The 26541-nt window shown below is 41.3% G+C and overlaps 1 protein-coding gene across 1 annotated transcript in view; it reads left to right on the forward strand.

The window, feature by feature from the left end:
- Positions 1 to 26541, forward strand: part of LOC103360792 (cAMP-specific 3',5'-cyclic phosphodiesterase 4D-like) — a 125006-nt gene that overhangs the window by 24509 nt on the left and 73956 nt on the right. The window contains exon 3 of the mRNA XM_008286687.1: positions 3260 to 3462. Coding sequence (XP_008284909.1) covers positions 3260 to 3462 — 203 coding nt within the window. The remainder of the gene's footprint in view (positions 1 to 3259; positions 3463 to 26541) is intronic.

A 26541-nucleotide genomic window follows, 5' to 3' on the forward strand; every position in this document is an offset into this window, starting at 1 on the left:
ATATTCATATTTAAAATGCTTTTATCAAAGATTGTTTGTTCAATCCAGGCACATCTGAGCTGTGAGCAGAAACGATGTTATCTCACCGCAGAGTCGGTCCGCTCACGGGGCTGCAGCTCTGTGACACACACAAAACATGATCAATAGGGGTCAGGGAGAAACCACAGGCTGTAGAAAGATGGACAAACCCTTCGTGACATTACCAATAAGTTTCCTGACCAGCTGTTTTGAAGCTAAGTTTGTGTTTCTTGCCATCCCCATCTTAACAGTACCCGACTGTCAACTCCTGGCTAATCAAAAATGAGCAAAGACATGGATCCTGAGTGGGAATATCTTGTGATGACACCCACCTGTCGCTTAATAATTGTGCATGATTTGTGGCCTCAATACAATTTAAATGGGTGAGTTATAGTCAAATCCACACCCATGTGGTGGTCACAAATGGGGAAATATGCTATTTAAACCAAAACAGTTTTTTTGTACCAGTCTGTAAATATATTTACTTCTGCAGAAAAGTTGGGAATTTTAACATGAGGGTCTATGGGGATTGACTCTCTTTTGGAGCCAGCTTCACCGACATTTGAGAAACGGCAGTTTTTGACACTTAAGCATTGGTTTAATTTTTCATTTACAGAGAAATCCTATTCAAAAAAATCACAACTCAAAGTCCTCTTACTGGCTCATTCAACAAATTAGCTCAAATTTAGTACAAATTATGCTGCGATTATAGATTTGGACATTTAGATTTGTAGAATCATCACTGTTCTGAAAGAAACCACGTTTTAGATGCAGCATAGGTCTGCAGTCAGAACATAGACTGCCAGGGTGTTTCATCAAAGGGACTTGTCAGAACGCTATGACAGCTTCAGAACCCACCGCACCTCTACAACGTCGGATTGAAGTGACTTTGTCCAACACATTGTGTAACTTTAAAGAAAATTGACATCTATGCTCACTGATTGGAGGGCTATGTGGAAGTAAGAAAGGAGCCAAGGCCTGAACTCCTCTTAAATCTGCTGTCAACACTATGAATGCTTTCCATTATCCCCAAGTCAGGGATGAATGGCACGTCCAACAGGGTCAGAAATCTCATACAAAGTAGGTTTCAAGCATAACTCGACTTCTAGATGCATTGGTCATGTCACCTCAGTTGAAAGGTTAAAGCTGTGTGTTTGTGTTGACTGGAAGAAAACAGAGATATAGATCTGAAGAAACATATCAACAATGCCAAATCAGTAGAAGCAAGGTTTGTCTGAGATGATGGGTGTGTTTTGTAGCCTGAAGGTGGACAGCAGGTCTGACAGTCATGCTTGGTTTTTGATGCTTGGCAGCACCAATCAGGGAAAGGAGCCTCGTCGGACGGCAGATCGATATCCATCAGCTCTCACTGAACTCAACTGCTGGAACACTGCTGAAGCATAAATCACATGCAAGCAGAGACTCTGAGCTGTCAAAATGAACATGGATTTTTGGGGTGTACGTGTTTTCTTGGCTGCATCAATCTCATTTGACCCGTTTAATAGGGAGAAGTCGGTCTTGATTATGTACCATTTACACAAAGACACCCACTCACACAAATACTGAAGTTTGTCCGCCAGACAAAGCTGTTGTCTGTCTGCCTGTTGTCTTCTCACTTTGCTCTGAATCGATAGATATTAAATGGGTTTGCAGGAAGGACGTGCCAAAAAGGCAATTTATTGCTCAGGGAAGAAGACAAACAAACTACGTTCTTAGTGTCAAATGTGAAAAGTGTTTGTGGAGCGACTGCAGTACCCTGAGGGCGCATCGGGCAGATGCCACATGTCCCGGGACTAATATATGTGGCTTCATTATTGAGTCACTGAGTTCTTTTATTGAGCTATTTCTAATTGCACAGTGAAATAAATTCAGCATTTTTACACGCTTAGGATTTTTATTACGACTGTTATACACATACAGTATATATGCATAATATATGCACACATCAGCAGTGATAGTTTGCAAACATGTGGTAATCGTAACTAATGAGATGATATTTCAGAATTTCTGTGGGACATTAAAAGTCTGATCTCGAATATTTTAATAATAGATCTTTGAGTAATTTGTGCAATTATTTCCTTCATATATTTGATGGAATACATTGTCCAGCCTTATGAAACCATCTATGACTCACAGATGGTTTAAAATGTACAATTCAAATGAATTGTGTGTGTGGTGAAGTAGTGAAGGAGCAAACAGGACGAAGAGTCTGCAGCAATGCTTTTATTGGCTCTGTGGGTGCTTTGGCCCAGGTGCTAATGCCAGCATACTACATGTACACATAGTGCAGCAGAGTTTGATGAGAATGTCATTCAAGTATCTAACAAATTAAGGTTTGGCTTGATTATGACTCTTTACCATCCATCCAGTAGTTGCTGATACAGTTCAATCAGAGGCAGCTGGAAAATATTCAAGTACTGTCCCAGAGGCTTAAAATGATCAGATTTTATTGAAAATGATCATACATGAGATATAACCAAAAGAGCAAATAGGCATGTGTGTCATTTCAGAACACATGTATTTATTAAACCAAGGGCTCAGGTTCGTCAGTACAAAGTCTTGGTTCTGTGCAGGAAAAGACATCATGTGAGAAGAGATGTATGAACAAAGATGAAGGATCCATATTTTACGATCCTAAAATGGGATTAAAGGAGACTTTTGGCATTTGGCATGACATTGTCATACGTACATATCAGCCTCATGGGGATGCTTTCATTGAAATCAGGGAATCACCAAAGTCGGTGGGATTTGTTTGTTTGGTAATCAAGGAAATCTGAACAAATTTCAATCCATGTGCTTGTTGATTTCTGTCTGGACTAAGTTAATGGACCAACCAACAGCAACATTGCCATCCCTAGAGAATGGTTTTAAAAGCCTTTGAATTAAACAGCATCATACTGGGATGTGTTTCTGATGCACTTCATTAGCCACAATTTATCCATATAATGCAATGCCAATAAACAGCACTACAAACAAACTGCAACCTCCTTTGACCACAAAGTTAATGAACACCTCTCTGAAACAGATTCAGCTTTTGTACTGGCTTTCAGGACTGCATTTGTTTTTGTCACTGTAAGCTAATGAACTGTTAAACGAGTGTAGGTTCTGTATCAGCTTGTTTCCAGTGTTTTATTCCCCTCCGCCTGACTTCTGCGTTCCAACAAATGAATAATTTGAGATGTCTAATGTCCTGCTGACTTTGACACCAGTCTTACTCATCTTCCTCTTCCTCATGGTGCAGGGTCGTCGGGAGTCCCTGCCGGCGGTCAACATGGCGGTACGGAGGCGTTTCTCCGGCCAGCTGATGTTGCCTCCGCTGTGGAGACGACACTCCTGTCAGAATCACCCACTTGACAACCGGCGGCCGTCTGCGACGCAAGGCCTGCCTCTGGACCGACTGGAGGTTCTGTACAGCCGAGCGTTAGCCAGCACAGATGAGCACCGGTCAGTGACACTCACACTCGCCTGTCTTTGTTTGCTTCAGTTTTTCTTTCTTTCAATGGTCTTGAAAACAAGCTGCTCTTTCTATGTTGCTGTGTTTTTGCATCTGGTTTCTTCATCGTGCAGGTAGATATACATACGGCATTCAGCTTTTGGTCCTTATTCTTTTGTCATACAGCATGAATTAAAAGGCAGCCCATTATAGCTCAGTTTTATTCTGAAGGAGGAGTTCATCTTTAAAGAATTTTCTGTTCTAATGTTCATCTTGGAGAAGTTCATGCAGCATGTCTTTATTTTGTTGATGTCTGTGGAAGGCTGTTGTTGGGATTTGGACCATCTGGTGGCCTTGATCATCATATCGAGCTGATCAATCAGTATGGTGGAGCATCTATCTATCTATCTATCTATCTATCTATCTATCTATCTATCCATCTATCCATCTATCCATCTATCCATCTATCCATCTATCCATCTATCTATCCATCCATCCATCCATCCATCCATCCATCCATCTATCCATCTATCTATCTATCTGAGGTCAACATGCAGAATCCCCTCGGCTCATCAGCTCATTCTGGTGTTTGCATCTGTTCAGGTGGACACTGAGGAAACAGCAGGTTTCTGTTTGAACAACTCAAGCTCTCTGAGTGATAGTGAAAGCAGAAACCTGGCAGACACACAAAGGAAGGCAGAATGTGTTCGGTTGTTTCAGGCGATAATGAAAGCCGTCTTCCATTTTTAAAAAAAATGCCTGGCAATTGCAACAGCAGGCAGAAGGCTGTCACTGAAAGGTCACAGCCATGTGCGTTTGCCCATCTTCCTGTCTCTTTAGCACCTACATCTGCTCTCACACTAGACATGAAATTTAACCCTTCTCATGCTTGAACACCGAGAAACATGTCCGGACACTAATGACAGAGGGGTGACCTCTGTAACATAATGCTGAGCTTTGTTCCAGGCAAAAAAAAAAAACTTATTTTGAATAAACAGCTTGTTTGCTGATGATACAGCTCATATTTTCCCTCCAAGATGATAAACACAAGTGTGTTTGGTGACATCCAGTAATTTGGACAAGCCTGCGACTAGAGCTGAATATATTTACATTTGTGGCATTCAGCCAAACCTTCTATCAAGCGATGAGAGATTTGTATAAAATTCACCACAGCCTGTTGAAGAAGGCAGCCCTGGACATTAAACTGTTCTCAGTGATGAACGAATAGTACCAGAATCAAAGCAAAATGAATAAACACCAAACATAACCCAGTTTTTGTTCTAAAGTTTGCCATCGCTTTCTTAAAACAACCCAACATGAAGGGATCTGTTACTAACTTCTACAACATCGTTTTTACTCTGGACATGACAGAAATGTTGATCACTGTTTAGTAGAATATGAGATTTACTGCAACTAGACTTTCTAATAGTATTCTGCATTTATATGGTGTTGGCTGGCACTGTAAATCAAGATTACCTTTAGGTGTAATTGCCTGTAAATTACAACATTTCTTTGCATTTCTTTTCATTTATACCATAAATACTAATGTGCCTTTAATCTTTATGATTTAGAATTAAAATCTGCCATCTTTTAATGTTCAAAAATGCAGATAGTACAACAAAATTAAACTAAAATACATAAAACAATAAAGGACAATTATTCACAGGCAGAAGCATGTGACCAATTGTAATCCAATTATAAAAAAAAAAAAAAAAAAAAATAGAAACTAAGGAAAAATATTTAACTTAATGTGCAGAAAAAAAGAGAAGAAAAATGTAAAAACCTCAAGCATAAGAGTAAAGTCGGCATTTTTGCTGCCTTAATCAAGTCCCTACTCTAAACAGAACTTCATGAATTGTTGTGCGGGTGTTTTTTAGTTTTATTTACTCCGCTAGTTTTTACGGTAACCCGCTGAAAATGGTCATCAGATTTCACAGTATTTCATCAAATTTTGTAAACTGGTACACTGCTGGAAGAATGTGGCTGCAGTTTGACAGTAATTCTTTAGGAGAGCAGCATTTGAGCAAAGTTGTAGGTGAGCTGGTGTGCTGGAGCTGCAGCAGGATGAGTGGAGAAACAAGTGTTGACGTTATTGATCCACACATCCCATATGTAGAGTGAAATCTAAACCGTTTCAGGGCAGAACGGAATATTTTCATTGAAATAAATGTTAAAATATATAACTTTGATACACAGATGGGATTTTTGAGAAGGAGAGAAACGTGTCACTTTTGCTTTTCCTGCTTTGACAGTCAAACAATCTGCTGTGGGAAAGTGTCAATATGAAAAACGAGAATGAACTCCCTCCAGGTGAGAGATTGGAAGCAGTGACTGTTTTTCATTTTGAGCTGAATAAATGACATAAAAGATAGATGATCAAAAACAAATAGTAAGTTAATAGGCAGTGTTGCCCTGCAGGAGTAAGCACCGTAAAGACAGTACAGTGTTGTGTAATGCTGATGATTGGCAGGTTGACAGCGAAGACGGAGACAGACAGAGAAACAGATGGAGACCGCAGGAGGAGGCTGGAGGAGCGGGAGGTGAGGATGGAGAGAGGAGAGAGCACCGAGAGATGAACTGAGGCAGAGATAAACAGAGCAGGGAGGAGAGAGGAGGGAGGAGAGAGAGAGAGAGAGAGAGAGTTGATATTCTCTGAGAGGATCGCAGTGGTTTCAGCACTCCGGCTCTGGACAGCAGCGCACCATCATGCTGCGCTCCGTGCGTTAAACGCTCCGAAGCGCCTGGTTTCCTGCTTCTACAATCACACCCAGCACGCTCTCCGCGCCTTTTCCGCACTTTGTTTCGACTTATTTCAGTTTAAAACTCGATTTAGACAAAAGAAGTAATCAACTAAGGCAGAATATGGAGTGCGCCACGCTCAGCAGAGAGGGAGCAGGGCTCGCCAAGCCGCCCAAACATCTGTGGCGGCAGCCCCGGACCCACATACGGATCAAACAGCGCTTCAACTCGGACACCGAGCGCTACCTGTGCCGCAACCGGACCCTGGAGAAGCTGCGACCCGGGCTGAAGAAGCCCCGCATGTCCTGGCCCTCCTCGCTCAGACGGTAACCCACCTTCTGCTTCCAGATAAAAACTCCTTATTCCGGCTCAGTTATTCTTTGTCAGTCAGCTTTTCAAAGCTTGTAAGGAGAAAAAGTCCAAAACATGCCTTATTTACCTTACAAACATGATTAATGACCTGTGTCAGCTCACCATGACTGCACTCTGTTTGTTTTTCTGTCATGTGATGCATAAAGGGAAGTGTTAATTATTTAAAGAGTATAAACAAAAAGATATATTTAATAAACCTGCCTTAATAAACCACATGTACATTAAACCAGATTTAATTTGCACTTACATCACATAAAACTGAACCAGACCTCTGCCTCCCTGTTCATGTGACTGTAAGTTCCAGCAAAGTGGAGCAGTGATTTCTGGCAGTTTTAGGTGTTATTATTTTCAAAGAGACGTGGTTCATCAATCTCTGCTGCCTGTTGTAATGAAATGGGAAAAAGTCTCTTTCCCCTCCGCTGTTTGCCACCAGAACCTGTAACATTGCTGAAATAACTAGATGATTATTATTAAGGCCTCCTGAAGCACCCAGTGTAAATCTGTTAGATGGTCTTTAGATTGGCTGTGGCACAAAATCAGCAGCTTCCTGAAGGCTCTGTCAAATGTATTGCTACTGAAGAAGTAAACGTCTCATTAACAGCTACAATTTTTTTTTTTAAAGATGACCAGGGTTGTCTGACTAGTTTTTTTTCCAGGTTGGTTCTCTGTAAATGCAGCGGATTAGGCCGTAGTAGTTCATGTCATCCCTCGTGTTCACAGTATTCTGCTTAAATGTTTAGATTTAGGTAAGTTTTTCATGTATAACCCTGTTCTGGCGCTTTTATTCCTGTCATTGCACATCATTTCTCACCTATTTTCCCGTTCTGTTGTCCTTGGAATACTCGCTAAAGCGTGACACCGAGTTCAATGTATTTGAAGAGTGTTCGTGGGCACCCTCGAGGCTTCATTGATGGACCTGGAGAAGTGTCTGTGGTGTTTAAGAGCCATTGATTTACAGCAACTTCACGTTTCCTGTTGCCTCCGTCAGTTTGCCCAGTTAATCCTCGGAGGACAGTGAGGTAGTGTTGGCGAAAAGGTTACACAAATTGCCCCCATTAGCCTGTAGTGTCCTCAGGAAGGTTTCATCACCGATGGGTTTTGCCGGCAGCTTTATGAGACATCAGGCTCATATTATTTGACATTACCTCATCTGCTGTTTCTGTGGGCGTTTTCAGCTTTCATTATTGATTTGTTTGTATTGTATTCTTAGAAAACCTGAAACTGTGAAATTTCATGCAATTACCTGTTTTTGCAAGTTTAGAAATTGACAATTAACCTGCTCTCCTGATTGCTGAATTCAATCTAGTTCCAAGCATCAAAATAGAATTAAATTAATTAATTAAATTGTACAGTTTGTTTGTCTGTCTGTCAAGATTACGCAAAAACTACCAGGCCGACTATGATGAAACCTTATGGAGCATCAGCAAATCGCCTGTTTAATTTTAGTGCACATCTGGATTACTGTCTTTAAATTCTGAGATAAGGCAGGGGTGCATTACCCCGACGTCCCTCCAGTTTTAATCATGGTACCGGCAGGTGTTTTGGATTCAAAAACCCATGAAATAACACTGTGTGATTGAGTGGGTGTCTCCTGCAGAGGCTGCCTACCTGTTCTCCAGGCTTGGCTTTGTGTTCTGCTCCTTGCACTTTGAGGAATGATGGAGGAGATGTGAGGGATGGTTTAGCTAACAGTGAACTGCTCTTTAAACCTCATCAGTCAGCCTCATGAAAGGCTCTGATTTCCTCTCCTCACTTTGTTTGTTCTCTGAGACTGCTGGGGGGTGAGGAGGACTGATGGCTGGTGTTTGTTCCTCAGCTCTTTTTGTGTTATTTTACAGGTTTTAGTTCAACAAAAGAGCCACGAGGATGGAAAATAAAGGCAGGACTGACTGTATTGCAGTGACAGAAGCGAATGAGAAAGGGGTTTTGTAGGGCATTATTATCAGATTTTTGGTGTAGAGATCTAATGACATGATAGTCTGTTTCCATCTTAACGCAGCTTAGGGAAACGCAGCACACTTCTCACATTGCATTGTTTATGTGACACGCACTGACCCTCCACATTTGGTCAGAGTTGAATTTAAGAAAGAGAACAAAAAGCCCCCAAAACATTGTAGCGACTGGCCGCAGCAGAGCCGAACAGGCATGAAAACCGCTGTCAGTTCAGCTCCCCGGACGCTGCTCGCTGTCAACAAGCAGTGCAGCGGTTCGTCTCACCTCAGAGCTTCTTCACACACGAGCTGAAGTGTTTCTGTCCCCTGATGGTGCACCGAGAAGATAATCACCAAAAAAAAAAAAAAAAAAAAAAGAAGAAGAAGTGGTTTCACTTAGAGGAGAGAGAGAAACTCTGAAGTAAGATGTGTATTTGTGTTCTGGCTGTAACGTGTGTCGAGTGCAGGATTTGGTTTGTGCAAGGTGTAAAGTTTTATTCCTCTTTCTTTTATGACTCCTACGTGTTTTAAAATGGACAGTGAACATGTCACCTGGCTTGTTCTCAGTCTTTGTGTGTTCTGTCAGGCTCTGATCTGAAAGAGGAAAACTGCTTGAATGTGTATTTACATCTCCCTCTGATCGGCAGAGCTTTAATGCAAATCGGCTCTATTTATACATTTTATACAGATGTTCCAGAGGTGGATGCTGAGACAGTCACATCTGTGCTTTTGCCACTTTTTTTTTTTTTTTTTTTTTTACCTTTCACGCTCAACAGCTGAACATTTGTCAACAGCTAGTAACTATAACTGTAATGCTTGCACTTCTGTTTCATTCATTTGTGACTGAACAGTTTTTTTCCCCCCATTGGTGATCATGTCAAACCATTTTCTGACTAAGATAAAGACCACTTCCTCCCAGATATAAAGATCGGATCTGAGCACAAACATTGAAATGGAGCGTTGAGCTTCAGTAAACATTGTTCATTATGAGGAGGCAGAATGAAAACTGAAATTACAGAGGAGTCAAAATAAATGAATGCAAGCTACATAAACAAGGCAAAGATATTCCTTTGGGTTACAGTTTGACCCTGAAGTGAAGAAAAGATAATAAATATTCATTATCAAGAATTATCAGGCAAGTCCAATTCTTCCTGGAGTACTCTTAATGCTGCTGCATTCATTAGTATGAATCAGACCACAGGAGTCGATAGTAAAATGCATCGAAAAATATAGAAAAATGATGTATTCTAAGTGCACTGACTGGCAAATTGAGTATTTGGCAGTTAGATGTGTGTGAGAAAACAAAGTATAAATAGAAACAGAAACACAAGCGTATGATCTCAGTTCACTGGACTGTAGAGTGGAGTCACTGCAGAGTTGACGGGGCATCGAGAGCTGCTGCTGCCGTATTACCTGATCTGCCCACTCGAGACTTTCCTTCATCCTCACTGTCAGCGTGCTACTTCAGCTGTATCATGTCAGTTCGGTCCCGACGCTGTTTAGATTCCTGCCACCCTGGATGTCGTCCGCGGTGGCTCAGTGATGACGGTGGAAATGCAAACGGGTTGAGCTGTAGGTAGGAGTAAGAGCAATGAGTCAGCCAGTTTTACAGCAAAGCAGCGACAACACCACTGACACTGCTTTTATCCCTCGCTAAATACGTCCCAGAATGCCTCTGATCATCTCGGATGACTCAGATTGTTTTTAATTATAGATCATCTAGCACAGGAGGGCTGAAAATGTATGTGCAATCCAAAACATGAATGGTTGTGAAGCCACCTCTGTTTTTGCATCATTGTGTCTTTGGCTTTGAAGTACAATTTCAATTTTAAGATATTTTTGTGGAATGAGGCAGTAGATGGTATTTTTCTTACATTTTTGAGCCATCTGTCAACACCAGAATCTCTCTAGGTGCATGTTGTGATGTTAAAAGATCAGTTCAGTCAAAGTTTGGCATCAAAACTTCACAGAAAATCAGAGAAGTGTGCAATACTGCTCCAAGAAGTTATGATTATGTGAAGAAAAATGATAAACTTCAGTGGTGGAGTAGCCCTGTGATAGACTGGTGACCTGTCCAGGTGTCCCCTGCCTTCACCCTGAGTCAGCAGGGATAGACTCCAGCCCCCCATGACCCCAGTGAGGATTAAGCGGTGTATAGATAATGGATGGATGGATGGAGGGGGTGAATATTAGCATATGTAATAATATAGGGCTTGTGCCATTTCTTTTTGACATTGTGTTCTGATAATGGTGGTATTCCAGTGTTCTGTCAGTGCTGGTTTATCCTGTAGCACTCTCCAGCTTCAATGTGGGTCAAGTTCACACTCTGCTGCTGGATTTTGAATGAAATCCGCCCATTCTCAAACATTTGAGAACACAAAACCGCCCAAATCAAACGATGTAACCGTTTTAAAATGCCAATACCACTGCAATGATACTGCCTTTCTTTGTAATAAGTGTGCATCACAGAAAAAAGGTTGTATCTGACCTTTTCCATCTTCTATAGAGGCACATTCATGCAGACAATTTTTGCTGCAAGTCAAAAGAACAAAATGTTTCCAAGCTTTGGGCCTTTTTTTTTTTTTTTTCTTGTGAAAAAGGTGTTGAATGTTAAAGGAAAAAACTTTTTGACTTGACTCTCTGTCCTTCTGACAACTTAAAGTCTCCTGATGTTTATTTCCATTTAGACTCATCCATTCCAGCCTGTTTTTAGGTGTAACCAGGGGCCTGCTGAGCGGCTCAGAAATGTCACAGAATGTGCCGGCAGAGCCAACAGCCCAGATGCACTCTCTCCCCCTGAAGGGCACTTCAACAGCACGTTGCTGGCGGCACCCAGAGGGGTAAACCGGTGGCCTTTTGGCTGCAGGATTTTTGCATGTCATCGGGTCTGCGCTTGGTTCGTGCATCACAAGTGGCTCCACTCCGCAGGCCGTGATCAGCGAGGAAAGAAGCTGTGATCTGGACCAGTGGTCAACTTGAAACAGGGGTGATGTGCTTCAGATGCGCGTCTTATGGCGTGATGGTGAAAAATTACACCCGTTGCTATGGAGCTCTGTTTTCCAGGGATAATGGCGCAGGGTTCCCCACTAGTTTGTCAGAGGGAGGGCGGCTTTCTAGAAAGAAGAAATGAGTGTTATCTAACCAGTCTGATGTTAACAAAAGACAGCAGATTGGCTGTGGCGCTGTGGGAGGATTACTGGAGGTAAAATAGTTGTGTTTAATACCTGCTGACCTGCTGGTGTCGCTTTTTTATGTGGAAATGTTGCTTTTATCAAGTTGCATTGCTTAACGGACACCATTTAACACCACTGTGACCACTGCAGGGGAGATGGTTTCCCAGTGAAATTAAATCCTGCTGATGGATATGTGTTCTACCATCAGGTGACCCCCTCTGTTGGAGGTCATTATTTCCTTTTTTCCTTTCATGGAATAAGCACACACGATGGGGATATTTTAGTTTTATGAACATTTCAGAGATGTTGTAATAGTGTTGAGCGTAGACGTTAAATGATGTTCTAGTGCCACCTACCATACACTCATTCTCCTTTGACCCAAGATTTTAGCCTCTTTCTGCATCCATTGAGACAGCTGCAGGAAGTGATTCATCTTAAAGACAGAGGTGCTTTTGTGAACAGTCCAGGCAGTGAGGGACTCCCTTTGTAAAAGGTGAAGACGAGCGTCCGGTGGCTGGGACATCGATTCATTATGTTTGCAGTTTATTGAGAACGTGACAAAGGGAATGTGAAGCAGCCTGCATCTCTCCTCCACACTGTCATCCGGAGACAATCACAGTGGTCCAGGGAGACGCTGTTCAGTCTCTGAGTTTGTTTTTCGGCGCAGGGCTGTTAGCCAGCAACAATTAGTCAGGATGCTGGAAACTGCTTTCACATAAATGACAGGTCGAAAATACGCCGAAAAACACTCTTAATATGGTCCTGCTTTTTGGAGAGGTTCTACTGTGGTGTGAGCCGGTTTCACTTTTATTTGTAAGGTTGCCACAACCTTAAATGCTGTACAATCTCTTTTGAAGTTGCTTATTAACTGAAAAGTCCCCGTCCTTTGTTTTTATGGCTTATCTTATCATGCAGTATGTGTCACTACAATAACCTCTTATCCAGGTCTTCACACATATTACACAGATTGTAGACACTATATACACAGAATGTATACCTTATACACTACCTTCTTGCTCTTATGGGAACATTGAAGCATTACACTGACTCATCAGGTCCAGACTTCAAGACTGCTGTATTAATATCACTGAAGAAGATTTCTCCTGTTCACATGGCAATGACATTACAAATACAATTTACTTAAAAGGCTAGAGTTACATTAAAATGCCTTAAGAGGTCAAGGTGAACCTCTTCTCGTATTTGATTATTAAAGTGTTGTAGATCATTACATTAGTTCAACCAGACTCATAATGCATAATGAATGTAATTTACCCTCTCGAGAACAGAGCACAGCCCAGACATTGTTTCTCCTCCTCCCGTTTTGTGTTTGCCATACAGAGCGACACAGTCAAAATGTAAATCAGATGAGCTTTAATTAGTTTCCCAGTAAGAGAGAGAGACAGAAAAAAAACAAAAAACAGGAACCCAAACTCACTGACAAACACAAGGTCATTTCTTTGCTGTCTTTTAAAAGCAGTCTGATGTGATAAAGACTGGTGACATTTTTTCCAAAGTGGACGCAAGTCCTTTGGTTTGGCAAAACATCAGAGTTCTTTAGTGTTGCTGGTTTCTGATGCACTAATTAGAAATTATGTTTTCACAAGAGAATCTGTTTTTCCTCAGCTGACTTTGGCAAAGACAGTGATACAATAATTATCCAAGTCCCCAAATCAAACATGTTTCCAGCCAGAATTATTATTACACTTTGAGCCACTTTGTATTTGTTTATTTATTTATTTACCCGTTTTGTGCTATGTTCTGGTCAGTGCCTGGCTTCTTATTATTTTTATAAACCTGCCTTCCTTATTAAACTTTTGAATCCTGATTTGTAGTTTGAAAAAGTTTGAAAAGGTGGAGGTAGCCACTGTACCATCAGCTATTGGTTTATTGCCTACTGTTCTAAAGCTTCAGGTTTGGCCATTGTTATCTTGTTTTTTTTTTAAACAAAATGCAACAAGCAAGAAGTGGATCAGACTGAGGAGCCGAGGACACAATGCATGCCCATATGATAGTCCTTCATTAGAAGCCTTTATTATTACAATGCAGTGCAAGGCAGCAATACAATGAATGAAAGAGTCCATGAAGACTTTGCAAAAAGGACAGAAAGTCTATGACAAGACATAGGGCGGCTGTGGCTCAGGTGGTAGAGTGGGCTGTCCTCCAATTGCAAGATTGGCAGTTCGATCCCCCCCCCCCCGAAGTGTCCTTGGGCAAGACACCGAACCCAAAGTTGCTCCCAGTGGCAGGCAGCACCTTGCATTGCAGCTCTGTGAACGGGTGAAGGAGAAACACATTGCTGCTTTGGATAAAAGTGCTATACAAGTGCAGGAGAAAGTCCATAGAAAAATAAAATCAAGATCATAATTTACAGAATGAACTTCACACTGTGATGACGGAAACTTGAAACTGACAACTGAGATCATAAAGTCATTAATAAAAACGTTTATACTGAGGTAATAAATCAAGGGAAATATAAGGTCATTTTCACATAGACTTCTATACAATCTGACTTCTTTTCCAACCAGAAGAGTCGCCCCCTACTGGCTGTTAGAAAGAATGTTTAAGTCACTTCTGCACTGGCCTCGCTCGTCAGCCCTGGAGCCGTCTATGGAGGCAACCAGCAGAAAATGGATCAGCTCTTGTCAAGAGACAGTTAGACTGGTATTGATCATTTAAATGAATGAATATAGTCAAAATGTAGAAGTAATCCTTTAATAAGGCCTTTTCAGTTTCCTCTATTCTTTAAATATGAACACTGTGTCACTGTTAGCGGTTCAGACCAGAAGTAAACGCTCCACTGTTGCATTTTGGGAGATCAAACATGCTGCTCTGGACTCTTAAACCTTGAATGATTTCATAGTAAACATAATGTGACAAATGACAAATGTGCAGCCTTTTGTGCTTTCTGTAATTTATTACAAACACTGTGTACATTTTGCCATCGGACTTCTACAATTTCATTCCGTGTTTCAGCCTGACACACATAATAAGATTGTTTGTTCAAAATTAGATGCATTCGTTGTGATGTGAAGACGTTTAAGAAATGTGCGTTGCCTTCTTGCTCTCTTGCCCCCGGCTAGTGGTGAGACTCATGCAGAACCGACTGTGCTTTCTCATTTCCTAGGCAGACCGGTCGCCCACAGCACAAACATTTAGGCATTTCTTGGAAACTGCTGCTTTTGCCGGCTTGATAAATGTTGTTTGTTGATTTTACTCAGGATGTGAAGATGAATGGTGCTCTGATGCTTTCATAGAATGAATTAATCACTGCTTCCCACCCCGCAAAAGAACAATAAATGTCACTCCCAGCATGAGTCTGATTTCTGAAATTAAAAAATGATAAGAGAACCAATTGTGTTTATTTTATTATATTACACTGTGTGCCGAAGGAAAACATAACTAAACGTTCCACGAAACAATTATTTTTTTCCCTGCCTTCAAAAGCAATGAGTCAAACATGGAGATTCCTTTTTTGCCTTGAAAAAGATCATCGCAGCTTAAAGGTTCGCTCACTGTCGATCAGCCAACGAACCACAACAAAAACTGGTGCTTTTTACGTCACATAATCGGCCTGACAATGATCTGCCCTCGTCAGGAGGGAATGAAAATGAACATAAGGCATGACATTTACACATTTTTCTCCTCATCTTCCTACAACGTCGGCAGCTTCGATGGAAACCACACAGTGCAGCAAAACAATGCCATGTAATCCTAGAATAAAAGCAGTGCAGGAAAATAGCTCCTCACCCACAGTGGATGGCCAGTCAGCCTCTAACAATTACTCAGGAATGCCAGATAAAGAGGAAATGAAAATATTAATGAGTCAACAGACACTATCTGTGATGTGAAGAATTTCCTTTATTATCTCTCCAGTGACAGGAGGCAGAAAGTAGATCCAAAAGGCACAAATCTCAGCATCAGCCGGCCCTACTGCCTCACAGCGAGAAGGTTGCGGCGCTCTCCCTGCTCCATTTCACACTAAAACACGCATATGTTTGCTGCTTCTAAATCAAAAGTGTGGTTCCAAGGACCACAGGGATTTAGAAGTGTGATTTGACTAATTAAACTTGAGAAATAAGGGAGTCCTTAGAAACCTTGGAAAGAAATGTAAATGACTTTCGGAAATGTAGACGGGATGATTTGACGCAGGGGAAGCCTCTCACCTCGCTTAATTTACTGGTATCATGTAGAAAAAAATCTAAAGGCTGCTACTCCCTTTATGTGCAGTCGTGTGGGCTGTGAGGTGACCATGCATTTGTGAGTAGTGAGCAATCACAGCAGAAAATAGGGTTTCTGATCCATCTGGTAGCAATACAGCAGTAGCTTGGTGATTGTGTGCTTGAGGAGATGAGAGCGGCACTTCTAGTCCATGTGTATACAGTAACCGCTGATTCAGTCATGGCAGCACGGATCAGAAAAAAGAAATCCAGCAGTTCTTGATAAATCTCGATGAATTATCAAACAATCCTTTGTGAACAGAACAGAGATTTGTACATCTGCCCTTGCACTGATGTCACCCTTTCAAGAGGCTGAAGAATGAGTCTATTTCATTTGTTTTACTGCTCATGCAAGTGGTGGAATAGAAGGAAAATTACATGTTGCCCTTGGTGATATTTTCATCTTTGCTTCCATCTGAGAGAGCTGTCAGATGGCACACATCTGTGCCAACAACAAACTGTTCCAAAACTTGCCGTTGCATCATTGCATGATCGTGCAAGAATTGTCGTAGCATTTCGGATCCAGTCTGTTTCTGGTTGTTTTATGTATTTAATAATACAGTAATAAGAATTTTGTTAATAACGCACTTTTCAAGTTTGAACATAAAGTGCTTTCTTTAAATATATACATACAAAATTTAGGAACATAGGTGGGAACATAAACATTAACAGCAGTGAAAAACAATAGAGGTAGTTTCACTTATATAAATAGGTAAAATGCAGATTAAAGATAAGATATGATTCTATTAATCTGGAGAGAAATTCTTGTGCTAAATATTGCACAAAAACTATAACATGGGAATTAGTGCATTGCCTAATAGAATAGCATAATAAAGAAACCACATATATAAGCAAAGCACTCTGCAAAAATTAAAAGATAATATCTTCAGGCAAATAATCTCATACAAAGCAAATAGAATACCAAATAAGAGAAAAAAAATCTTAATTTAAAAGAAATTAAAGTGTCAGATATATTTAAGTGCATGTATAAATAGAGAATGAATGAATACTAAACGACAATAATTACAATTTGTAATGGCATGAACGTTGGTAAACAGTGAAATAAAATGATAATTTACATTTTTATTTTTATTTTATGGTAACCTGGCCACTGGGTTGTGGATACGTTGCTCTTGTGAGACTGAGTGTTTGTTTTAGTCGGTGAAAACAGATTTGCAGTACAGTGCAGGTGTGACGATATAAAAACATAAAAGCAGACTAAAAAACTATGTTAAAAAATAACCCACAACATTTTTCATCATCGGGACGGCTGTGGCTCAGTAGAGCGGGTTGTCCACTGATGGCAAGATTGGCAGGTCGATCCCCGGTTCCCCCCACATGCCGAAGTGTCCTTGGGCAAAACACTGAGCCCCAAATGGCTCCCAATGGCAGATTAGCGCCTTGCATGGCAGCTCTGTCGCCATTGGTGTATGAATGTGTGTGTGAATGGGTGTAAAGCGCTTTGAGTGCCGCAAAGGTAGAAAAGCGCCATATTAGTGCAGACTATTTGCCATTTAGCAGTTTTTTAAGACAACGTCTAATGGATGATGGTAAATGAATTGTGTTCAGCCAACAAACTACATTGTTGTCTTTGATCAAAAGTATGTTTTAATTACCACTTTCTTACTGAATGGTTGCTTAAACAACAAGTCTTTCTAATCATAAAACTGAAGTAGTCATGTCAAATGATACGTTGTCATTCATATCCACTTGTCTGCTAAGTGGGAGGATAAAATGGCTGCTAAATATGAGCAACATTAGCTTCATGCATGCATAAGTACAACATATTCCATCAGCCGTGTCAGCAGGTGTGGCCCAAACTCAGTACAAAAGTCCACCATTGGTAAACAACTGCATCACATTTAAATTTTCAATCAACTAACACAGACGTTTGTGTTAAAATGACACATAACATTAAGGTTTATCCAAGTCAGTCAGTTATTTTCTTTTTTTTAAATCTTGTAATTAGGCGTTTAATGAAGTGCTGGGAAGTGTATGGCTTTTTCTGTGCCATTAAAACTGAGCATGGGTCTTATCTTGGAAATGTTTCTTAATTGATAATAAGTTTTAACGACGTGTAAGTGGCAATCAAAAGTTAATACGAGGCTTCTTTCCCCAGACCTACCATTGGTACAGAGTGAACCGAGGGAGGACTATGTCTGAAGTGCATAATGTTCAGGACCAAAGATCTGAAGCATTGTATGCTATTAAATTGCAGGAAGCAAGCTGTCACTCAGTCCTTACACTGGATAAACTGGAATGAAGTTTAACATTCAGTATGGCTCCAAATGTAATACACAAAGAGTAAAACTGATGGATGCAGTAGATTGAACCCCCAAAATAACAGATAAATCACTGATCTCAAACAAATCCTAAATGCAGGTTGAATGAAAACGGAGTGTGTGTGTTGGTTTGCTTTAAAGCAAGAGGAAGAACTGTAAGAAATGTTAAAGAGGGGGTTGATTTTTGGTATTTGCCACCTCACAAAAACAAACTGTGCTTATGTGACTGTGCATGCTAATACTATTGGTCAAAGTTTATTACGATCAAATGTTTCATTACTGACTACTGATTACTGACAGTTTCTAGTGATTTATTTTAAATGTAGACCAGCAGAATTGCCTTGAATTTGACCACTTTAGCCTATTTATCAAGGTAGATGTTATAATTTTACTCACATAAATAAAAATGAATAAGGATGAAGGGATGATCTCACCCTGATATGCATTAAATAAGAAAAGAAAACAAGTAAAACTCAGAGAGACACGAAGGGCCACCAGGATGAACCCTCCACCGGGGAGCTCTGAGGGGGCAGACTGAGGTGACGAGAGGCTCAGGCAGCCGTGGACTCGTGTGTCTCTGGAGACCTCCAGGCGAGAGGCTCCATTATGGAGGCATGTCAGGCTGCCAGGGAGCACAAATGGGATTTGTTGAAACAACCAAACTCTTTTGGTTATGTGGTTTCAGTGAAAGTACAGAACAGTCCAGGTGAAAAGTTTGAACGTTTGGAAAACACATAACTAAACATTCTCGAAGTTTATTTGTAGCAGCTGGACTTGCTTGAGTTTCTTGAAGGAGTTTTACCTCTCATCCAAGAGGCTTCATCAGGTCTGACTGACGAGTTGGGAGTTCCAGATACTTATATCCTAAAGGAGCCATTAACACTTTAGTTTCAGTTTCAACTGGGGATTTGTTGCTACAGCTGCTACGCTTAAACTGCGAGAATAACCATGACCTGGATGACTGATAATCTTCACAGACATAACTCAACATGAGAGAATAACTTATTATAGCGATATGAACTGACATGATATCGACCGATGTAGAATGAGATGTCAGAAGTTGATGCAAGGACATTTGGGCGATGATGACACCAGTTAATGAGCAACTGATTTCAAAAAGAGTTGCCATTTGTCCTCATATAATAATAGCAATAATCATAATAATAATACTCATGTAACATGTGGTCAGAGCTGATCATCATGTTTTCCTGGATCCACTGCAGCAGAACAGTTGCAGTCCGTAGCTGGACTGACTATAATGTGGACCCTGGCTGGGTTCTTGGTTAAAACTCTTCTGCTCACCTGTATGACTTTAAACTATAAAGCACATTGAGCATTTGGTGTCTTGATTCAGTTCCACCCCAAATGAGATAAAATATTGTGTCGCAAAAAAAAGTCCTGCAAAATCAGCATAGTTGTGATTCTTTAAACTGACATCAGAAGGACACAAGAAGCAGGTTTATCTGTAATGATAAACCATTTGCCCACACAGGGAGCAGACTGGCTACAGCGGGTTACAACGGCCAGAGCAGGTGGCGCCATGAGCCGCATCGGCAATTTATTTAAATGCATCTATTCGGGAGAAACTTGCCACTTTTCCCCGCTGATTGCTTGTTCGCTCACCGCCCTCCTCTCCTCCTCTCTGCCACCTCACACAGAAATAATAAATCTGTAATATCTGTAATTGCGTTAGTTTGACCGGTAATATGAGAAGCAAGGATGGCAGATCCATTCCAGGAGCAAACAGGAGGCGGTGGGCATAATGACTCTGATTCATCACACCAGTACGGATCTGTCGCTGTGTTGAGTCACGGGGAATCACTGTGCCGATTAGTCAGACCGAGCCAGAGAGGGGTGGGATTCATCTTCCTGTTGGAGCAGGAAGGTCTGACCATCTTGGGGGGAGGGCTTTGCAAACGCTAGACTTTTCTGTCACCAGTTTATTTACAAGTTAATCATCTGATTATCTGTTTAATTGTCTGAATTAAGTGTCACATTAACAAGAGTTGTGAATAGTTTTGTTTATTATTGTTCACAAATTGCAAGACTTTATGGAAAATAAAAGCACAGAAACACAAAAGTTTCATCGTGCCGGCTGCTGTCGGCCTTTTCAATAACACGATGTAGTTCATTTCTCTGTGTGAATTCTTAGTGTGCTCATTGTTGAGGATGATGATGACGGTATTTACTGCTGGCTGTGTAACACTGTGCCCCGCGGTGATAATAAAGTTCACTTTGACCTCGAGCTTAAGTGCTTGTTAGTCCATTGCGAACAAGGCTCAGCTGCAAAATCTTAATGAAATAAGCAACATGGACGTCGCTCCTCTATCTAACCTTCTGTCTGGTAACAGAAATGTTGTTTGGATTTATTTGATTCCTTCTTTTTTTTTCATACAACAAGTGGAAACAATATGAGGCTGATTCAAAAGACTTATTGCCATAATTAATTGGTTTTTCTAACCCTACTTAGTGTGTTCCCTCTAAAGGCCGTGTTACTCACTGTGCAGTCGCTGATATTTGCTGAGCACCGCCACCAATCAAGCTGCGGCCCTTTGCCTGGAGAGATTGTTATAATTTGATTAAAAAATAATTTTGCGTTTTCATTTATTCCAAACTAAATTAAAGCTGCATTAGATGAGATTTGTATGTTAAAATACACCCACCTGAACCGCCCCAAGCACAAACTGATACTATATAAAGAAGGCGGGCTGAGGAGGCTGTTGATTAGATCCATTTAAATTGTGCTCTGACATATTGGAATCTCCTGTGAATACAGAAAGGGAGGCTACAAAATGCAGATTCAGATTTTTTTTTAAACTGAAAGTGGTGTGAAGTGCAGTTCAGACAACAGTCATGACATTCAACATAAATGACATCACCCCGTCCTTGAAACAGCTACGCACACAAAGCTGGAGTCCTCAAACATGACTGAGCTTTTTGCAGGTTTTATTCACCATGTCCACCTTTGTTTGCCTCTTTGAGGAAGTGTTGGAATTCACTTTTAAATTAAATTACATTTAGACTAAATAGTTATATGAGCAGCTTTAGAGGACGTTTTTTTGCAACTTTACATGTTTTTATTCCACTAAAATGTTCGGTTTTGGCAGCCTTTTGTAGGCAACGACCACACAGTGTGCATTACCGTCTCTTACTTCTTTACCGTGTCTTCCCAGTTTGATTCTTCGAAGCTTTTCAACTCTAACGCATGACTATTTGACCTACGATGTCCAGTCTGTAATGTTTCTTTTGCACCGGTGAGTCTTACTCATGCAGTTCGAGCAGTTAAATTTCCTCAGCAGGCACCGGCTGTTAGTCACGCACACCCCGACCTGATCATTATCTGCTGGCTTTTGCCGCTGGGAAACCATGTATTTTTTAGGGCTCCACATTGGATGGGTGCTGAGCAACAATTAATCAGTGTGAATATTCCCCCAGCCCTGTCAGGCACACATTTATTTTCTGTGGCTGATTTCCTCATTTGAGGAGAGGATCGGTTTTCAGTTGTCTTCTTTGGTGATTAGTTTCTCAGCGTATCCATTTCTCCCGATTGCCGACGTAGACTCCCTCCTCCCGCTGTAATGTTAATAATTAAAGTCAGTTATTAACTATTATGAAGACAATGATGTCAGCTTCTACATTTTTTTTTTTTTTTAAGATTTATATTTGGCTTTTTCTGGCTTTATTGACAGCGACTGTGAAAGACAGACAGAGAAACGTGGGGAGGAGAGGGGGAATGACATGCAGCAAATGAGCTGCTGGGTGGAATCGAACCCGGGTCGGTGCGTCGGGGACTGTAGCCCCTGTACATGGGTCGCCTGCCCTACCTACTGAGCTATCCAGACGCCAGCTTCTACATTTTTTTTTTTTTTTAAGATTTATTTTTAGCTTTTTCTGGCTTTATTGACAGCGACAGACAGACAGAGAAACGTGGGGAGGAGAGTGGGGGAATGACATGCAGCAAATGAGCCGCTGAGTGGAATCGAACCCGGGTCGTTGCGTCGGGGACTGTAGCCCCTGTACATGGGTCGCCTGCCCTACCCGCTGAGCTATTCAGGCGCCAGTTTCTATATTTTTGATAATCTTATAGATCATATCTTTCTTGCCTTTCTATAAATGCAGCTGAGACTGTTCAGCGTGACTGGCTTTAAAAAAAAAAACAGAAGTGAGAACATTACCAGACCGCTCAGGAAGGTAATGGTGTGTGTGGCTCTGCTTTCTAACCCTTTAGGTAATGGCTGTTTGTGTTTCATTGGATTTCTCAGTCACGGGCCTCTTGAGAGAAGTTTCTCGCTTTTCTTTTCGCTTATTTACACTTTCAGGTGCCACACTGCACACACACACACACACACACACACACACACACACACACACTCGTCTGTAATCCCCATGACAGACTAACACTCTCAGACAGCTGACCCGGTGGTCACAGCAAGTTTACACACTAAAAACACACACACACACACACACACACACGCAGAGTGAGCCACAAAGAAGAAAAGGGCGCCTTCTTCTCAGTGAACTCCTGACACTTGTTCAAACCTATAAACACTGGATGAGATCCTTTTGTCCGCGCCACAATACAGCATGAGAAGTCGGGGCAAAGGTGTGGAAAACTGCTGAAGTGCAGTGCCAACAGCTGGTTCGTTGAATCCATGTCTGGATAGCGGTGACACGATGAGCAAACAGTGGCAGGTGGTGATGCTTCTTCTTCCTTGTGCTAGTGAGTGCTTGGAAATGATAAATATCAGGTCAGACGTCAGCTGCAGAAAACTCAAAGTTGTGGATTTTGCTATTGAAAATGTTTTAATTGCGTTTGGTTACCGCATTGTCTGCTCCTGGAAATATGATCAATAAGTGTGAAATTCAAATCAAATGAGGAAAACGTTCAAATTTTAAATGTTTATGAGCTGTTAGAAGAGAATGCCAAGCAACCAACAAAATATTGCGTGAGAAATGTGTCAAATAAACTTCATTTTAAACACATAGCTTCCAGACTTCTTGCAAGCAAACAAAAAAAGATGCTTGTATACAGTGCACATTATAGCTATGCAGAGCTCCAGACAGCAGCTGATTGTTTTGAGTCAGAGCTATAGCCACGTGCTGCAATGCCATCAAGCAACGTTTGAACATTAATACTAGCAGCTAGTACTCTTCCAGGCTACTGTTAAGATTAATTAACATGCTGCTAAACCTCAAGATGAAGCAGAGAAGGCAGGAGGTGAACCCGGGGGGAAACAGGTAGTAAATGGAGTTTTGTTTCGCCGAGATACAATAAAAAAGAAGAACAAGATGCACAGTGTAAATTCTGCACAATGTTCTGTTGCCTCTGCTTGCAACACAAGGTTTGCAAAACATCCTCGAAAAACATCTTCGAAAAACTTCAGGCGTGACATTTTTCAAACCGCACTCTGAAGCTCTGCAGTGATGCTCGCAGTGTCCGAAAAGCAGCTTCTCTTCCCACAAGCTTTCAGCATCACCAGAGGTCTAACCTGGCCAGCGAGAGAGCCGAGCTGTGCAGAAAATTCAACACGGCGCATCGCTTTGTTGAGAAGAAGGGGCATATATGAAATTCAAATAAAAACTTCTTCATAAGAAAAACAGGCTATATTGCCATACGTTAAAGTTTAGTCCAGCCTTGTATTTCCTACCTGTTCATGACTGTCTCGCCATATTCTGACTTTTCCACATAAGTAGTGCAACCTTTCCTTTTAAACAGGTCTCTCTCTTTCTAAATGTTGTCTTTCTTTTATGTTACACCACAAAATGGAGGCAGAGCACCACATCTAACTGGTCCGACCATCTGGGAATGTTGAGGACACTCGTGTGAAACTTTCCTCTGGAGCCTGCAGCCGTGCAGCGAGCCTGATAAGACAGGCTGGACTTCTAAATTATATTTAGTGTTTATATTTTATATTTGGTGGAGCTCAGCAGCAGATGTGGCTTCACTAATTGTGATCCTGCACTTGTAACCTCTAGTTCCTTTACCGTTAAATGTCTCATTGACATTATTGAGTTCTGAAAGTGGCCTCTGTCGCATGCTGTGGCTCAAACAGACGGTTATTGGCTGTAGGATTCCCCCGTTACCTTCACCGCTGAATACCATGATTTATCTGTTACCATAGCGACCGTAGCCAACATAGATTTGGCCTTCTTGATTTCATTAGTATACAACAGAAATGCTCCCATCACCCTGGGTTCTGCGCTTCCACCAAAACAGAGATTAGACTGTAGTGCTTACTCAGTATTTTGTTTTGTGCAAATTGAAATAATTTGCTTTGTCTTTGTGCCAATACATGGATTTGGAAAACAAACAAAAATACCAAGTTTTCCCATGAGTGTCAGACAATACAATTTTTAATGGGTTTTGCATCCTGTTGTTGGATTTGTTTTCTTGGTTTAAGAACTGTAATTTAATTGGGTTCAATTCAATTTAGAGGAGAATTCATGCCTGTACTGCACAAACAGACACGCTGCTGGGGGGAAGGGGTTTACAGGCGAGACTCTCTGGAGACGAGGAGCAGAACTGTGTCTCTTTCACTTCTTACAGCCTCCAAGTAAATCAAAATTCGGCAGGAATGTAATTTGGAGCGTTATCATTCAAGACACAGGTCTGCATTCTGGCCCAGATTAACCTGTTTAATCTTCCTGAGATGCAGCGCTGAACACCACTTAACATTTGACCGGTATTGCCTCTCTGTTCCGTACACTTTGTGAGCATGACAGGGGTTGAAATGGTAATACGCTGACTGAGATCACACTTTGATAGGTTTGCTGCAGCAGTTTAATTTTTTCCTCGGTGAAGCAAAGCTCATAGTTCAAACATAATGTAATTTATTTGAAGTGTTTGTCATTCAGTCCCTGTGTCGTTTGAATAAGTCTAACCAGGTGGGTCAGTTCTCGCTCATAACACACAAAGTGACCACAAAGACGGCTCGTACACAGATTGTGCTCTGAAAATAGATTTAACAGTTTCAGTTTGGTTAAGAATAAAATTAAATGTTGGATGTTAAAGCAAAAGCAGTTTACAGAAGACAACATTTGAAACGCAGGTGAGTCTGTTTATAACTTCTCCACAGTGTTCGGTGTCTTTGTAATGTGTCCGATGTAGAATGCAAACAGTGCAAATAAACTAAGCCAATTAACAATTGAGATTAATGCAGACATGTTTTCCCATTAGTCCAACAGGTGTCAACGGAATAACAGCTAGCAGGCCTTCAAATGTCATGATAATTCTTTCCTTTGTCAGTGGAATGAAAATCGTTCTCCCGGAGGACTGAGAACCCTCTAATGTTCTGACCTTTCAGAGACAGTCAGCCTCATATAGTCTCAGGAAAAGAAAAGTATGACCTTCTGTTGAAACATCATCAATGAACCGCCACAGTGGTGACTATCAAAAGGTTTACTCATCCACAGGTTCCCTTTGATTTGGATTAGCCCTTCCTCTCTGCGGTGTCTCGTGAATCAATGCTCAACCTTTACTGCAGCTCATCTGCAATAAACAATGCAGAGAGTGGATAATGTTGTTGACCAAAGACAGGGATGGAAAACATCACATATGACTGAGGCAGTGGACGAACAGGATGTAAACTCTAAAGACTGCCGCGGTAATTTGTTCAGCAGTGTTTTGAATCCAGTCCTTGAATCCTTTGGCTTCCTTACATACAGACAGTTTATGATACCGAGTGCTGTCACTGGAAACATACCGAGAAGAACAAGCAGAGAACACATCCTCGCTCAAGACCGAAGCCTGATGTTGCAATTTTAACAAAAGTGACCCAAAACCACAATGTGATGGGTTTTCCGTGTGCTCAAGCTCCACCTCTCCACCAAGTTTCATTAAATTCATTTTGGTAGTTTTTGCGTGATTCTGGTGACAGACAGACCTGGAGGGAAAATAAATGTGATGGAGGGAAAACATCACTTGTGACTGAGACATTTAGTTAGAGGTACAGGACTCAAAAGATTCTGCAGCGCTGTGGTTTCCTTGTTGGACACGTTCAATCACTATTTAGTGTCACCGCTACTGTCACAGACTGTATCTTGGAGCACACAGTATGTGTACTCTACCGTGTACAGAATGTCCAATGATTATTTAATTTGGACAGTGTTATATGTTTTTATTCAATTGGCTGTAAATTTGTCAGATATATGCTATAGGCTAATATATGTATGCCTGAAAGCAGATCAGTTGGAGGTTGACCACCAGTCGGGCTGCTCTCAGTTCTGCTGTAAGTGAAGCAGTGTCACAGCAAAGGAAGCAGATTGGACATGTGTTAATGAACGCTCCTCAGCTTTAGTAACACATTCTGGTGCTACTTTCCTCACTATCAGAACCAGGGTTTTGTTGTTGGGACTGAAGGCTACCTTGTCACAAGT

This window comes from Stegastes partitus, unplaced genomic scaffold (genome assembly GCF_000690725.1).
Source record: "Stegastes partitus isolate 25-593 unplaced genomic scaffold, Stegastes_partitus-1.0.2 Scaffold464, whole genome shotgun sequence".
Taxonomy (NCBI): domain Eukaryota; kingdom Metazoa; phylum Chordata; class Actinopteri; family Pomacentridae; genus Stegastes; species Stegastes partitus.